The 16,744-nt window shown below is 46.4% G+C and overlaps 1 protein-coding gene and 1 long non-coding RNA gene across 3 annotated transcripts in view; one reads left to right on the forward strand and one right to left on the reverse strand.

The window, feature by feature from the left end:
* UNC13A (unc-13 homolog A) overlaps positions 1-16,744 on the forward strand; it is a 91,703-nt gene that overhangs the window by 58,238 nt on the left and 16,721 nt on the right. The window contains exons 29-40 of the mRNA XM_069086895.1: positions 483-609; positions 819-915; positions 1,469-1,612; positions 5,327-5,410; positions 7,500-7,577; positions 9,291-9,379; positions 9,857-10,009; positions 11,488-11,611; positions 12,678-12,683; positions 14,097-14,135; positions 16,092-16,120; position 16,204. Coding sequence (XP_068942996.1) covers positions 483-609; positions 819-915; positions 1,469-1,612; positions 5,327-5,410; positions 7,500-7,577; positions 9,291-9,379; positions 9,857-10,009; positions 11,488-11,611; positions 12,678-12,683; positions 14,097-14,135; positions 16,092-16,120; position 16,204 — 971 coding nt within the window. The remainder of the gene's footprint in view (positions 1-482; positions 610-818; positions 916-1,468; positions 1,613-5,326; positions 5,411-7,499; positions 7,578-9,290; positions 9,380-9,856; positions 10,010-11,487; positions 11,612-12,677; positions 12,684-14,096; positions 14,136-16,091; positions 16,121-16,203; positions 16,205-16,744) is intronic.
* LOC138160278 (uncharacterized) lies at positions 87-3,985 on the reverse strand. Of its 2 annotated transcripts, none has more exons than XR_011168120.1 (3): positions 3,835-3,985; positions 2,819-2,945; positions 87-406 (listed from the first exon to the last, which is right to left on the reverse strand). It is a non-coding gene; the product is annotated as an uncharacterized lncRNA (long non-coding RNA). The 2 variants fall into 2 exon arrangements; XR_011168119.1 differs by having other exon boundaries at positions 87-644.

Raw genomic sequence — 16,744 nt, forward strand, 5'->3', positions numbered from 1 at the left:
CTGGGAGAGTGCCTGGAGAAGAAACTTAGAGATCAACTGGTCCAGTCCCCTAGAATTACAGATAATAACAATAACAATCACTAATATTTATATAGGGCTTTGGTTTTTACAGGAATAACAATAACCATACAAGTTAGCATTTATATAGGGCTTTACTTTCCATGCATTGTCTCATTCCACTTTACATGTTATCTCATTTGATCCTCTCAATAACTCTATGAGGCAGGTGTCATTAATGTCCCCATTTCACTGATAAAGGCACTGAGGACCAGAGAAGGAAAGAGTTTTGCCCAAAGTCACACAGCTAGCGAGTAGCGGAGTTGAGTCTTGGGTCAAAGTGAGAATTCAAACACAGGTCCTCTGACTCCAGATCCAGCCTTGCCTGGGGTTGAGACTCAGTCATGGGCTGGGGAAGAAGATGAGACAGACTTTTTCTCTGAGCCATCCCACTTCCTGTCCCTGTTCCTTGCTCCTCTCTCCAGAGCATGACAAACACCGATTGTGCAAGAGTGCTGACTACATGAACTTGCACTTCAAAGTCAAATGGTTGTACAATGAGTACGTGACCGAGCTGCCCTCCTTCAAGGACCGTGTGCCTGAGTACCCGGCGTGAGTCATACTCCTCCCCTCTCCCGAGCTGGGTTCTGTGGGGAAAAGGGAGAGGGGAAGGCAATGGATTACCCACCTTTCCTTGACCTGGGATAGGTGCTGCACGGGAAACTAAGGAGGATGAAGGGGGTCATTGTCCTGGCATGGATACATTGGGAGATTATGGAAGGTGGGGACTGACGGTAACTGAACCAACATCACTGTTGCAGGTGGTTTGAACCCTTTGTTATCCAGTGGTTGGATGAGAATGAGGAGGTGTCCCGGGACTTCCTCCATGGAGCTTTGGAGCGTGACAAGAAGGATGGGGTGAGGCAGGGAGCCCCCGCAGGTGGGGAGTGAGGAGGAAGGTGTGGCTAACCCCAGGGCCTAGCCTGGTGTTCATGAACCCATCGGAGTATCTAAGTCAGCTCTTTTCTCCCAGTCCAGTCCTGGAACTGATTAGTTTAACTCAGACATTTATCTCAGATGAGTTTGGTGGAAAGATGACATCCCCACCCAGGACAAAGTCAGACCCCAGACTTCCAGGTTCCTCAGATTAGCATCAAAGAATCACCATTCTAGGATGCTCCAAGGACCCAGCTCTTCTCTAGTCTAGGTCCCTCTAGAGACCACTCCCCAGACCTAGAAAAGGGCTTCAAACACCCTCTTTAAACTCCAGGAACCCAACCATGGTCTGAAAGACACAACCTTGTATTCCCTAAGGCTTAAGAATGGGTAGGATGGAGAGCAGCCCACATGTGGAAAGTGCAGGTCTTATGTTCACTCTACTTCCCATACATACTTCCTCAGTGTTCAGTCATGCCAAGTAGTCTCTGGCCCTGTGATACAACCTTCTTCCTCACTCCTTGGCCCTCTACAGTTCCAGCAGACCTCTGAACATGCCTTATTCTCCTGCTCTGTGGTGGATGTCTTCTCCCAGCTCAACCAGAGCTTTGAGATCATCAAGAAACTTGAGTGTCCTGACCCACAGATTGTAGGCCACTACATGCGTCGATTTGCCAAGGTACTGGGATCATATGGGGTGGTGGGAGATCAACTTCTGGGAGTCAGGATTAGTTAGAATAGGAAAAGATTCAGCCTGAACTCACATTTTCATAGACATTAGAAAATATATCCAGATGAGATCTTGCAGATGGGAAGAACCAACATCAAGAAATATCCCTATGAGTTTTCTGGACAAGGAAACTGGATTGAGAGAGAGGGAAAAGAAGTGGGCATTCCAGGAGGAGGGCATGGCCCAAGCAAAAGTGTGGAAATGGAAATTTACTTGGCTGTAAAAGATGGTGAGGATGGGTGAGTAGAGAGTAGAAGGACCTGACTGGAATAGATAAAGGAGCCATGTGTTTCAGGCCAGATCTTTTGGAAATGAAGGTACCAATTAAACATTATCATCTCCCCAGTTTCCCATGTGAGCCACGGTCAGCCATGGTCAGTGTGACCATGGGCAAATAACTGCCCTGCTCTGAAAACAATTTTCCTCATTTGTAAAATGAAGGAATGAAACTAAGTGATCTCTATGGAACCTTCCAACTCTAAATATTACAATACTAAAATGAAATGACAGATGGGAAATATCTTGGAAAAGCCTTATGATGCTGTATAAATGTAAAGATTATCACAACCTGGCTTGAATCTTTCTGAAAGTATTTTAAGAACCATTGAGCTTCAGTTTAAAGGTACTTTCTGCATCTTCTTCCCTGGGTTTTCAGAGCCCTCAATGGATTGATTATCCAACTAAATGACTTTATTGATTAATGATTATCCAACTAAATGATCATGGAATCGTGAGAGATCTCAGTATGGGAACCTCAGGGACTATAGAGATTATCTTGTCCAACCCAGAGTAAGCAGGAATGCCCCCACCACATACTTGGTGAATAATAATCGAGCCTTCAATTGAAAACTCCCAGTGACACTACTTCCCAAAGCAGATCATTCCATTTCTAGGTAGTTCTAGTTGTTATAAAATCTTTCCACATATCAAGCCTAAATCTTCAACTTTCTCCCATTGTTCCTACTTGGCCATTGGTAGATTCAAGTGGAATGAGTTTGATCTCTCTTTGATTTGGGAGGCCTTCAATCCCTAAAGAGAACTATTATGCCCCTCCCTCCCCCAAGTCTTTTCTTCTCCAGGCTAAACATCCCCAATTCCTTCAATGGATTTTTCTGTGACAAAATTTCCAATGCCCTCACCACCCTGGTCACCCACCTCTGGATGATCTCCAGTTTGTCAATGCCTTTCCTATGATACGCTGCTCAGAAATGAAGACATATATGGCCTGACCAGAGGAGAGGACAGAAGAACTCTCATCAGCCTTGTCCAGGACAGAATGCTTCTGTTAACACAACCAGATATGGCATTAGCTTTAGGAGGCCTCCATATCACACTTTGACTTTGATTGAGTTTGGAGACTTTTTCGCATTAATTGTCCATGTTTCTCCATCTTATACTTGTGCCATTGATTTTCTTGTTTGATTTTATCTTATTATGTTTGACTCAACATTCTAACCTTTTAAGATCTTTTGGGGTCCTGATTCTTACATGCAACATGTTAGCTAACCCTACTAGCCCGTGTCATCTGTGAACTAATGAGAATTCCACATGTACCTTCATCTAAGTCTTTGGGGCAAAAAAAAAAGAACAAAATAGGAATGGGGACAGAACTCTGCTCTCTCCGGTAGTAAATTCCCACAGGGTTGATATCAAACTATTAATTGTCTCTATGAATCTAGTTATTCAACCAGCTCTGAAATCAGCCATTACAATCTAGTCAATATGTCTCCATTTTGTCCAGAAGGAGACTATGAGACTGGTTTGATGAATCCCTTGCTGAATGAAATCCAGTTACGTTGTGGCTAAAGTATTTTCTTGACCTACCAATCTAGTAACCCTTTAAAAAAGGAAATTATGTTAGGCTGGAAAGATTTGTTCTTGGTAAATCCATGCTGGCATGTTGTGATTACTTCCCTGTGTAAGTGCTCACAGACTGACTCTTTAATAATCTACTCTAGACTTTTGCCATGGATACCAGCCTGTAGTATTTTCTCCTTTTGAAAGTCAACATAGCGCGTGCCTGTTTCTCTCTCTGATACACCTCATTCACAGCTAGACTACCAAAAGAAGCTCACAGATATACTCAATACCCTGGGATGTAGCCTGTCCAGGTTTGGTGATGTGAAGTCATTGTGAACGCCAAGGGGCTTTCTTTCAATCTCCTCATTTACCTTGGGTTTCAGTTTCCTGTTAGCCATTTTTGCTCCTTCCATGCTGAAGGTCGTTTTCCCTAGAAAAGAAAACAGAAGCAAAATTCAAGTTGAGTAGTTCTGCCTTCTCTTTGTCCATATGTCATCTACTCCAAACCTAACTCTGCTATGAATTCACTATGTGACCTTGGGCTGGAGTGAATTCCTGTTCAAGTATAGAGACCTTGGTCTCTGAGGTCCTTCCCAGCTCTGAGGTTCCATGATTACATGTGTGTTCCATCCCTGTCCAACGACAAACAGCCCATCATTCCTGTAGCTGAAGACACAATGCAGAGACCCAAATCCTATTTTTGATATCATCTTCTTAGCCCACTGTTCATTTCCCAAATCCTACTTTCTCTTCTGAAGCCTCTGCTTTTACTAGGCAGCAGGAATGAAAACACCACCTAGGCACCTAGGTGTCTTTCGTTTCCTGCCCAGCTTTTCATAATCCTAAAGATGCTTCCTAGTTTCTTTATGGTGGCATCATCTGTTGGCACCTAAGTCACAAAAAGGTAATAGTGATTATTGAGTCTGACAAATCTTGAGAGGGTGTTTCGTCCTGTCCTGGACCCCTGTCCCCAGGAAGACAGAAGAACTCCCAGTTGGTGATATCAGGTCAACATATAGCAGCTACCACATCCCTCAGCAGCAAGTCACAAGCCAACAGGGTATGTCTCTTTATCCTGCGGCCAATAATGGAAATCTTCATGACTGGTATCTTTACAGATCTGCATTCTTGGGGTATGGGGATTTAATTCTCTCTTCAGCTTTATTAGACATCACCTTTAGTTTCCAGACATGCTGTGAAATCCCAGTGTGACACTGGGCATATCATCACCCCTTTTGGGGTCTCTGATTCCCATATCTTCCTAAAGAACTCTGAAGTAATCCCAGTCCCTTCCCTGTTGCCTGGGGTGGAAGGTGAGGGCAGGGAAGTTGATCAGGAGTCTCTCATGCCCTGTGCCTGCAAGGACAGCCCCCAGATTATGGGTTCTGACCCTCTGGTATCTCCCTGCCTCATCCCACAGCCATGCAGAGGGAGAGGGAGAGGGAGGAGGATCTGTAACAAGCTCAGCAACTTATAAAACATAGCTGCTTGGGCAGCTAGATGGTGCAGTGGCGTCAGGAAAACCCCAGTCTTCTGGGCTCAGGACTCTTACTGTGTGAATGGGCCAAATCACTTAACTGCTTTCTTTCTCAATTTCTTCATCTATAAAGTGGGGATAACAGCACCTACCTTGCAGTGTTGTTGCAGAGGATTAAATGAGATAATATTTGAAAAGCACTTTGCAAACCTTAAAGCAAAATAAAAAGGCTAGCTACTATTATTATTATTTATCATTACTGTGGGGAGTTGGTTCAAGGCCCTGGCCCCCTTGATCTTGCCTCCTGTTCCAAAGCCATAGGAGGCAGAGCCAAGCGGTCCGCATCCTTCATCTGCTGTCTGTCTTGTCTCTGTGCTTTTCCACAGACAATCAGCAATGTCCTGTTGCAGTATGCTGAGATCATCTCCAAGGACTTCACCACCTACTGCTCTAAGGAGAAGGAAAAAGTGGTGACGTGTTCTCCCCTCCCTCTTTGGCTCCTGGGGTCCTCCTTGTCCACTCCTACTCCATCACCCCCCATTTGGGTCACACAAATCTGAACGTGTGTGTGTTCATGTAAAGGAATGACCGTGGGTATCTGAATATATATGAGAGAGACTGTGGTGTGGTAGAAACACCACCGAATTCTGAGTTAAAAAGACCTAGGCTCGAGTCTTTACTCTGTTAGGACAACACCTTATGACCTGGGCAAGGCATTTTTCACCTTTGGGTCTTAGTTCCTCATCTACAAAATGAAAGGGATTGGATTAAATGATCTCTGTGATGCCTTCCAAATTTAATTTCTATGAGTCCGTGAAAGAGACAGAGACAGACAGGGAGAGAGACTGAGAGGGGGAGGGAGAGAGGAGGAGAAGAAGACAGAATATGGGTATGTGTCAGAAGGGGTATACATTTGTGTTGGTGTCTGAGGGGAGCTGAGTCTGAGAGCATGTCTATGAGTGTGTCTGTGTCTATCTATATAGAGGGTTTTAAGACCACCACCTAACTAATATTAAAAATTTAGACCATCTAGACGATAGGAATAGGGGATAGAACAATGATTTCTTTGGTATTGGGAACTCTCTAGAGAGGGAACTCCCTCTCCCAGTGAAAGTTAACTGCTTATTGGTAACTTATGTTCTTAGAGATGCCTAATGTCTTAGTAGGTCAAGTGACTTGCCCAGGGCTACACAGTCAGTATATGTTAGAGGCAGGATTTAAACCCAGGTCTTCCTGACTCCAAGGCTGGCCCCTCTATCCACCCACGCTGCATTGATCAGTCCTAACTCTAAATGCCATGTGGTTCCCAAGTACGTCCTTTCTTCAATCTTTCTGTATAGTATAGCCTTTCTGCTTCTTTCCTCAGACCTGCTTCATAGATAGATAGACAGATAGATAGATAGGTAGGTAGGTAGATAGAGAGAGAGAGAGAGAGACAGACAGACAGACAGACAGATACAAGCAGATAGATACAGACAGATTGAAAGATAGACAGACAGACAGATCCAGACAGATAGAAAGATAGACAGATAGACGGACAGGCAGATAGATAGATACAGACAGATAGAACTAGATGATATAGATATCTGTATCACGCATTGTGTACGTGTACGCACAATGTACATAGATGCACATATATAATAATATGTGGGCAGGCTCCCCTTTGGCTGCACCCCAGAACTGCCACTAGCAGACCATATCCAGAGTGGGACATTGCAGAGTGGCTGCCAGCCTCTCAGAGGTCATGTACCCCACCTTTACTGGACAAGCAAAGATGTGTTCTGTTTCTTTAAAGAAGAGTATGATGAAGCCAACTCAGAAGGCTGTCTTCCCTTGACCCAGTTGTCTTAAAGGAGCAGTGTCTTAAAAGTGCTTGAGGTGGGAAGGGGAAGATTTAGACCCAGATCACTTCTTGTCCACATTGCCCTTAATCCTACCAGACATTCAGTTCAACACCTTGGCTGTAATATTTGTGTATGTGTGTCTGTCTGTCTGAGTGCCTAGATGTGACTCAATGTGCCTCTGTGGGACTTTCCCTTTTCCCACACCCAGTCATCTCATCTGCCTCCTATCTCCATCACCCACCTCCCTCCCTTTCCCTTACTTCACCCCCAAAGTCCCTTTTCTATTCCTTTCCCTCGGGCCCTGGCTTACTTGGCCACTGTTCTCAGTCCCTCCCATACACTAGGGCCATAACTTACACTCCCTTGGCAGAAGGGGGAATGACTGTGAACCCCTAGACTTTCTTCCTCTATCTTCTTCCCTTGCCCATCTCTGACTCCACTTTTGAGGGATCCCAGAAACCCCAGAGTCACTTTTAGTTTCCAGACATTCTGTGAAATCCCCATGTGACACTGGGCATATCATCACCCCTGCCTGGGTCTCTCTGATTCCCATCTCTGCCTAAGAACTCTGAAGAAATCCCAGCCCCTTCCCTGTTGCCTGGGGTAGAAGTGGGGGTGGGGAAGCTGATCAGACATCTCTCATAACCTGTGTTTTCAAGGAGAACCCCAGGGCATGGGCTCTGACCCTCTGCTATCTCCCTGCCTCACCCCACAGCCATGCATCCTCATGAACAACACACAGCAACTTCGGGTGCAACTGGAGAAGATGTTTGAAGCCATGGGTGGGAAGGAGGTAAGACTTGAATGGAGGGAATGGGAAGAGCAGGGGCCCCAGATGCACTCTCTTTGGTCCAATGTGTCCTCAGTGATCTCTTCTGTTCTCTCTGACCTGTATCACCTCTGACCTGTGACCCCTTAGACTCCCATGTCCCCTCTTACCCAGAGCTAGGTTGTCCAGTAGGCTCCCTGAGCAAATGCCCAAGATGAGTGGAGGCGAAACTCTTAGCCTGGGTCCTTCTTCTTTTTATGAATCAAGGGCCCTGAGGTAGATGGGTGAGAGGCAGAATCCTGGCTCCCTCCTCCACCCTTACTCCAGACTTCATTCAACCCCATTTACCTTGAACACCAAGGAAGAGATAACTAACCAGGAAAGTTAGTGGGATAGGATCAAGTAAGGAATACAGACTCTGGGTGGTATTCACAGGGGCCAGGACTAGGAGGGTAAATAGGCAGGAAAGTTTCCTTTTCCTTGTCCCCTATAAGAATTGCCTGGATGAAAGTATTAATGATGGATTTACCAAATTTCAGACTACATAAAGTTAAAAAGGAAAGGGCATATCAGCTGTCGGGCTTAGGATCCATCAAACCCTTTCCAGGGCATTTTATACCTATTTCAATAAGGTGAAATTAGAGACAAATGTAAAATTCTACACGTAGGTTCAAATAATCATTTTCACAATTCTCTGTGTGTGTGTGTGTGTGTGTGTGTAGTGGGGGGAGGGGGAGAGACACGAATAGATGAATAGTAATATCTGAAGCTGACCCTTGGCTTTCAGTAAACTGAATGTTGAATATGAATCATCGGTGTGATGTGGCCACCAAAAAAAGCTAGCAGGATCTCAGGGTGCACTAAGAGAAGTCTAGTGTCCAGCATGGGTCTGCTGATGGACTCTATGGATGTCCAAAAGTCCAGACCAGAATGAGAGCCCTCCCATTGCCCCCTTACCTGGTCAGAGAATATCTGGAGCTCTGGGTTCAGTTGGAGGTATTAGGTTCCAGGAAAGCCAATGACAACCTAGAGTATATCTAAACGAAGGCAATTAAAATGGCAAAGGGCCTGGAGACTATGCTAAATATAAACATCTTATGGAGGAAACTGGGCATTTTCCTGGGGGGAATGTGGACTGTCTTCAAGCATGTGGAGGGCTCTTTTATGGAACAGGGATTAGACTTGGCCCCTGAAGGGGGGACAAGGGACAATGTGGCTAAATTGTAGGAAGGTCAATTTTAGCATCAATCCAATTCAACAAGTATCTATTAAGTGTTATTTTGTGCCAAGCACTATGCTAGGAACTGGTGATACAAAGACAAAAATGAAATAGTCCTTCTCCTAGAGAAAGATACATTTTACTCCAAAGGGGTGAAAGTTGTAAAGGAAAACCTTCCTAACAGCTAGAGTGAATACACAAATGTAGAAATGGCAACCTCCAGTGTTAGGGAGTTCCCTGGGGCTGGAGGTGTTCAAAGAGAAACTGGATGACTCCTCCTCAAGGATGTTAGAAAGGATTCCTTCTCTGATTGGGCCCAATAGCCTTAGAGATTCTGTGATTTTCTGGGCCTCTGGCCAAAGGTATTGTCAGTCTGGTTAGTCTGATCAGTTGAGGGAGATGGTGCCCACTGACCCCAGGAGGTTTGAATCTATAGCTGTTCTGACTCTTGCTTGCCCCTCTAAGTACATGGGTCCACTCTGACAACAGTCTCATCTTCACCCCCTCCCTATCCCCAGCTGGATGCTGAAGCCAGTGACATCCTGAAGGAGCTTCAGGTGAAACTCAATAATGTGCTGGATGAACTCAGTCGACTATTTGCCACCAGGTGTGTGAGTGTTTGTGTGGGTATGCTTGTGAACGGTATGGGGAGAACAGACGGAAGGGGAGAATTAGGCCTCTGAACTCCTAGACCTCAGCTATTGGAGGACTCTGGGAAGAAGAACAGGATCAATAGGGCCAGGTTTGGTGTGTGTGTGTGTGTGTGTGTGTGTGTGTGTGTCTGTGTGTGTGTGTATGGGGGGTGAGGAGGAGGGAGGGTCTGTGTAAGAATTTCAATCCCCAAACTACAGCCCTAACCTCATCACTCCATGCCTCTATTCCTTCAATCATTCCATCCCTATGTCTCCCTCACCCAATTACTCTGCTTCCTTTCCTCTATGCCCCCAACTACTCATTCCCCTGCCTCAGACTCCCTCCCTTGACCCCTTCTCTGCCTCTGCCCCCACCCTAAACCTCCCTGTTCTGTAGTATCAGGGTTGCCCTTCAGGGAGCCCTAGGCTGATGACTAGCCCTATGCCCCTAGCTTCCAGCCACACATAGAAGAGTGTGTCAAGCAGATGGGGGACATCCTGAGTCAAGTGAAGGGCACAGGAAATGTGCCAGCCAGTGCCTGCAGCAGCGTTGCCCAGGATGCTGATAATGTCCTGCAGCCCATCATGGACCTGTTAGACAGCAAGTGAGTGCCCACCCTCAGGGCCCAGAGGGAGGGAGGACCATTGGGAAGAAGGAGGGCGTAGTGAGTATAGGGAGAATCACAAAATCTTATTATGATAGATTCTTTATCTGTGCAGCTAGGTGGATAAAGCACCAGGCCCAGAGTCAGGAAGACCGGAGTTCAAATCTAGCCTGAAGACACTTAATAGCAGTGCGTGACCCTGAGCAAGTCACTTGACCCTGTTTGCTTGGTTTTCTCATCTGCAAAGTGAGTTGGAGAAGGAAATAACAAATCACTCCACTATCTTTGCCAAGAAAACCCCAACTGGGATCACAAAGAGTCAGATATGACTGAAATGACTGAACAGCAACATTATCACAGAAGCGTAAAATCATGATTTTCAACCCTTAGACTCACAACTCACACTTCCCCACTGCTTTAAGGGACATCAAGCACTTTCTGCATATCAAATTTGATGTAGGTGGTGCAAATATTACTCCCACTTTGAAGATGAGAAAACAGAGGCTCTGAGAGAGGGGAATGACTTTCCAAGAGTCAGCCAGCTATCAGGATTTGAACCAAAGTCTCACCCCATGCCCTCCCTACTAGAACCTTTTCATTTTAACTTCGTGGGATCATAATGTTTAGAGCTATAAGGAACCTTGTGTTTCTTCTAGTCCAAACCCTTTGTTTTATAGATGAGGAAACTGAAGCCCAGAGAAGGTAAGGTATTTGCCCAAGGTCATACAGGTACTAAGTAGCAGAGTCAGAATTTGAACCCAGGACATCTGACTCAAAAATTTAGTGCTCTTTCCAGGATGCCATCCATAGAATCCTAGAATCTGAGCCTATTAAAATCTTAGACATGTAAAACTCTAGCATCTTAGATGACTGGAATTCTAGGATCTTAGATTCTTAGAATTCTAGAACCTTAGTCTCACAGACTGCTAGAATCTTAGACTAACACTTCCTTAGATTGTTAGAAACTTAGACTCATAGACTCTTGAAATCCTAAAGTACTGCGATTTTGGAGCTTATATAAGGGGCTTTAGAGATCACCAGCTCCATCTTCCCACCCAGTCCAGGAACCATTAGATACTTGTTGACTGAATTATAGTCAGAATCTGGGGTTTGCAGGAGCCACATAAAGGGAAGGAAGACTGGCAGTAGTAAGAGGGATGGCTTTGGGGGATTGGGGGATGGAAAAGATGGAACCAGGGTTGCAAAGTACAGGGAAAGCATGATATTCCTGGAGACATAGTGGCCACCTGGGAACAGTGACAAGGGAAAACTATGCTTGGGATCCTATCCAGCCTGTAAGACCTGAGCTCCCCTTCCCCACAGCTAGAAGGCGTCAGGGAGGACCTGCGCTGCCTTTCTCTCCCCTCTGCCTGCTGTGCTCTCTGAAGTGGGAGAGGGGCAAACATGTGGGATATGGGTGAGGCCTCTGCCCACCCATGGATGCCAGCTCAGCTCCCCTACTCACTCCCCACCCCTAGCCTGACCCTCTTTGCCAAAATCTGTGAGAAGACAGTGCTGAAGCGAGTACTGAAGGAGCTCTGGAAGCTGGTGATGAACACAATGGAGAAGACCATAGTCCTGCCACCGCTCACAGACCAGACGGTAAGTCTCAGCTGGGGGCCGCCAGCACCCACCTGTGCTCTGCCTCTGTCTCTGACCAGACAGGCCCCAAGAACTCAAAATTGGGACCTGCTGAGTCACAAATAGAATCCATGGCCAGGTCAGAGAACAGAGACATTCAAGAACCAAGAGATTAACTGGAGACTAGAATTTGGGTCAGAAGTCAGAGACATTATTAGGGAGTAAAAAGATCTGAGGACAGAGGTCAGAGATGTCCTAGAGCACAGAGAGGAGAGAGGTCTGGAAACAGAAAGGTCAGAAATCCCTTAGTTCTTTCTTTCATCTCCAAGAAGAGGCCCATTCTTTCAAAAGGACACTTCCAAGATAGATAGGCCAGTATCAGGGACTAAGGGGAGGTAGGAGAGACCAGCCTAAGAGACTGGAGCCTTCATCTCCCTCCATCAGCAATGGGTTTGGGGCTGTAAGGAGACCATCAAGGATCCAGGGGAAGCAAGGGAGGAACTCCTGATGGCCCTAGGGAAGAAGTAAGAAGGGTGGGCTTTGGTGGAAGGGTGGAAAGGGGGAAGATGGGACCCCTCCAGCAGCCCTTTGTTGTATCCTTAGCAAGCTCTCTGAGCCCACCCCAAAAGTGGCTATATTTTCTGATTCCTACTCCTGCACTAGAGAGATACCCCTTGGGGGGGGGGGGGAGGGCTTAGTTCCTTTGACTTCAGGACACCCAAAATAGAACAGAGGAGAGGAATTGAGTCATTAGGCCAAAGGTCTGAATGGGAGCAGAGAATGAAAAACTGCTAAGAGTGGTGGAAGGGACCCCAAGACCACCGGGGACCAAACCCAGTGGCCAAAGGTGAGACTTGTAGAAGCCAGAGCATAGTACGAAGGTTTAGGGCTGAGCAAACAGTGCCTTCTGCTGGTCAACCCCAGAATGACTGGCTCCCACAGCGGAGACCACCTTAGACTGACCCTAAGAGTCATAGGAGAGATTGGTCCAGCCTGAGGCCCAGTCTAGGACAGGGATTGAGCCCCAGCCACCTAGAGGCAAGCAATCTTTTTTCTAATTCTTGATTATTCCATCCCCCTGCGGCAGATGATTGTAAGTACAGCAGCCCGTCTCTGTCTGTCTGTCCGCTCAGTGTTCGAACTTGGTTGGTCAGTCCCCTGTCTTGTGTGGCTGCACTCCACCTCACCACCCCAGCCCGGCCTTGGCCTTGGCCTCAGCACCTCCCCAAAATCCCCATGTTCTCGAGAGCCCCTGCCTGGCCGGACTGCTTGGTGCCAGTTGGGGTACCCACCACAGGCACTGCCATTCAAGGATTCTGCCTTATGTTTGTCTTGGGGGAGGACGGGATCCCTGAGGGAGGGAATGGATGTCCCTCTCCTTCCCAGCCTTACACTCTCTTCCTCATGCCCAAGATGGCATGGGTAGTGCCCACAGCCCTGTCTTTGAACAACACAATCTGGGGGCAGAACCTATTATTCTATAATCTGTATGCAATTCTGGGGATCCCTCTTTAGAAGCTGCTACTCCTGATTTTTCCTCTCCCCTTCTGCCTCTGACCAGAAATTACCTAGGAACAGGGTGGGGCAAAGAAGGCTATTGGGACAGTCCCGTACCACCACCCCCCATCCCCAATTCCTTTCCCAGAGAGTCACATAAACTTGTTTGGCCTGCAAAGATTTGGAATTGGAGGAAATGTTCCCTCTCCCTGCTCCTTCTAAGAGCTGTCCTCTTTCCATCCCCACTAAGGGCTTTCCTACCCCTCCTTCCCAGCCTCATAAGTCCTCCTCTTCCCTCTCACCTCTCAAGGGTTCCCTTCTCCCCTTCCCTCCTCCCCATTCACCTACAGGCCAGACCTTTGGGCCCCTTGGGAAACAGGATTCCCTGGGCAGACGGGAACACCAGACTTCCTGAATCTGCATGGAAGGGGACACCTAAATGACCCAGGTCCAGAGGCTCCACACCCCCTTTCCATCTTAGACCTACCAGTTCAATGGGGGAGGGGAAGGAGGAAAAGGCTTAGGGAGAAGAGGGGCCCCAACATAATAGTAACATCCATGTCCCCTGTAGGCCAACCCCAGGCTCCCTATTCACACACACACACACACACACACACACACACACACTGAAACATGCATATATGAACAGGAGCATAGACTTTTATATACACATACAAATACTTAGGGATTAACACAGCTCCATAAATATGCTTATTCCACCTCTAACACATAATTAGTATGTGCCTAACATTGTCCTAGACATGCTAGGTGGTTACAAAAGAAACCTAAGACAATTCCTGAATTCCTGTGTGGGCACACACACATACACACACTTCTAATAGACACATGAACATATGTGAATAGATTCCTTTAGAGGTATCTGCATACACATGGACATACACACCTTGTGTTCCAGGACCCTTCAGCACACACAGACACACAGACACACACACACAGCCTTACGACACCCCTTGGCACAGTTGATGGACTTGTGACATTGTTTCTACAGGGAACGCTCTTGAGAAAACATGGCAAGGGATTAGAGAAGGTAATGAGGGCCGATCCCCAGCTGACCTGAGGCCCGGGCCCCACACTCAGCTCTGCCCATGCTAAGCCTGTGTGTTTGTGTGTGTGTGTGTGTTTGTGTGTGCATGTGTGCTCGTGTAGGGAGTTAAACTGAGGATGGATGGGGAAGAGAGAGTACAGACAGCTGGGAACAGATAGACAGATGGCTGGGAAGAGAGAGACAGAGGACAGACAACCAGGACTTAACTTTGTAGGGAAGTAGTTCTGTGTGTGATGAGTGTATGTGTGTGTGTGTGTGTGTGTGTGTGTGTGTTAAGTGTACAGGTGTCTGCACACTGAATATAATTTACATCCCCTCACAACAAACACCCAATGGCCTCCAGGATATGCTGAAATGTTTCAGTATCAGGCAATGGTCTACTAACCAGACTTTCCCACTGGCTTTAGAGGGCCAGTTCTTACACAATGATATGCATTGTGATGGTTTGTTGAGATGGGATTTGACCTTCAGAGAAGGTGGAGTGTGTGTGTGTGTGTGTGTGTGCGTGCACATTGCTTACATGTATGTAGAGGCAACCCCCTCTTTTCAACTTTATCTTCCTCCCTCACACTTTATCTTTTCTGGCAGTGACTCCTTCATTAGTGCTTACTAATGCCTTCCTGAAACAAATCAGTAGTGCGTGGGCTTTCTGTGCACTCCGAGGAGTTTCAGGAATGGGTTTTGTTTAAAAGTTGGGGCTGCCTGTTTTGTGTCCAGACATGTGTGTATCAATACATTTATGTCTTTAATGTGTTTCTTCATGTATAATTTGTATTTTCACATGTATGTTTGTGTGGGGGATATGGGTGTTTATCTGTTGACATTTGTGCTATATACATTTTTCTGTCTACCCATGTATCTACTGTGTCTATGTATGTGTCTGTGTCTATGAGTCTATGTCTCTGTTTTGTTCAACAGCTTGAATGAAGATATAAATTATGTGTTTGTCAAATTTGCAGATGACACAGAGCTAGGAGGGAGAGCTACCACATTTTAAGAACAAAAGTCAGGATCCCCAAAGATCTTGATGGGCCAAAATATTAGGTCAAATCAAGTAAAAATGAAACAACAATAATATAGAGACAAATTCATGGGTTCTAAAAGTCAACTTACCAAGTGCAAGATGGAGATGTTTAGACAATAGTCTGTATGAAAAAGGCCAGGGGGGTTTAGTGGATTGCAAATTCCACATGAGTCAACACAAAGTGATATGGCAGAAAAACAACCAATGAGGGCTGCATTGAAAAATATAGTGGTATCCATGAGGGTATTTGTGTCAGGGTGTTCTGTTGGAATTTTTTTATCCTTTCTAGCTGTTTTTCAGGGTTTAGGGATGTGGAGATTTTTTGTTTGTTCATTTGTTTGTTTTTGGTCCTGCAGGGCAAAGAATACAGTCTGTATCTACCGTAGCATAAGCATCCAAATAAATAGTAATGGTTGTTCCTCATTGAACTAAAACAAACCCAAAAAACCAACCTCCCACGAGGGAGGTAATAGTCCTGCTGCGCTTTGCCCTGGTCAGACCATGTCTGGGCTGGCATTGTCTTTTCTGAGCATCAGAACACTGAAAACATTTCAAGAGGACGACACCCAGGATGGTGAGGGTTTAGAGAGGATGTGACCTAAGGATTAGTGGAAGGACATGGGTGTGCTTAGCCTGGACAGGAGAAGACTTGGGGGGACAGAATAGCTGCCTTCCAGGATTTGAAGGGCTGTCATTTGTAAGAGGGATTAGATTTGTTCTGCTTGTCCCTTAGAAGGCACGAAGGAAGAGCGTGTAGGGGTGGGGATGAGGGGAGGTGATAGGAACAAGAATTCTGCTTTGTGTCAATACCAGCTTTCTCACAATGATCTCTCCAAGAGTAGAAAAGGCAGCCTTTAGAGATTGGCAGGGAGATGCTTGTCTTGGGAGGTCCTCCACCAGAGGAGAGATGTCAGGGACACGTTGAATTAGGTTCAAAATTTGAGTTTTTGTGATTCTTTGGATGTGCATATGTATGTTTATGTGTCTTTTTGTAGAAATTGCTGTGTGTTGTGTGTATGGAATAAGTGTGCTGTGGTGTATGTGACCATGTATGAGGGATTGTGTATGTGGAGTCAAACTGTGTAATTTTTCCCCCTCCCCAGGAGTCCAGAGCCAAGTTTTGTGGGGACTAGGGTTGGGGGTTGGGCTGGGGAGAGCTGGTTAGCCCTGCCTCTCCTCTCAGAGAAGGACTCAGGAGAAAAAGACACCCATCCCTGGTGTGGGGGACTGGCCCTGGTCTCGTAGCCTAGAGCCTTTCAATGTGGAAGACAACTCTATCTCCACAGTCCTGGGTGCCCAGCAAGGAACCCAGTAGTACTAGAATTGATCCCTGAGTCCCCCATCCAAGGATGGAGTGAGAGGGTTGATTGGTTGGGGAATGGGAGAAGGATTTTCTATCTAGCTGGTGGGTAGTGGGAGAATGTGGGGGATGGGCAGGGGAACTGGGCAGGTTCCTGAGCTGTGCTCAGGTTGAGGATAGAGGGTGGGGGAATAGGAAGGGAGTCCTACTGACCACCCCACCCCCCAATAGTCAATGAAACCTCTGAACTCCTATTCTCTCCACAGG

The sequence above is a fragment of the Petaurus breviceps genome, unplaced genomic scaffold (assembly GCF_028583685.1).
Source record: "Petaurus breviceps papuanus isolate PSGF00001 unplaced genomic scaffold, PetGlider_PUasm1.0 180, whole genome shotgun sequence".
Classification (NCBI taxonomy): domain Eukaryota; kingdom Metazoa; phylum Chordata; class Mammalia; order Diprotodontia; family Petauridae; genus Petaurus; species Petaurus breviceps.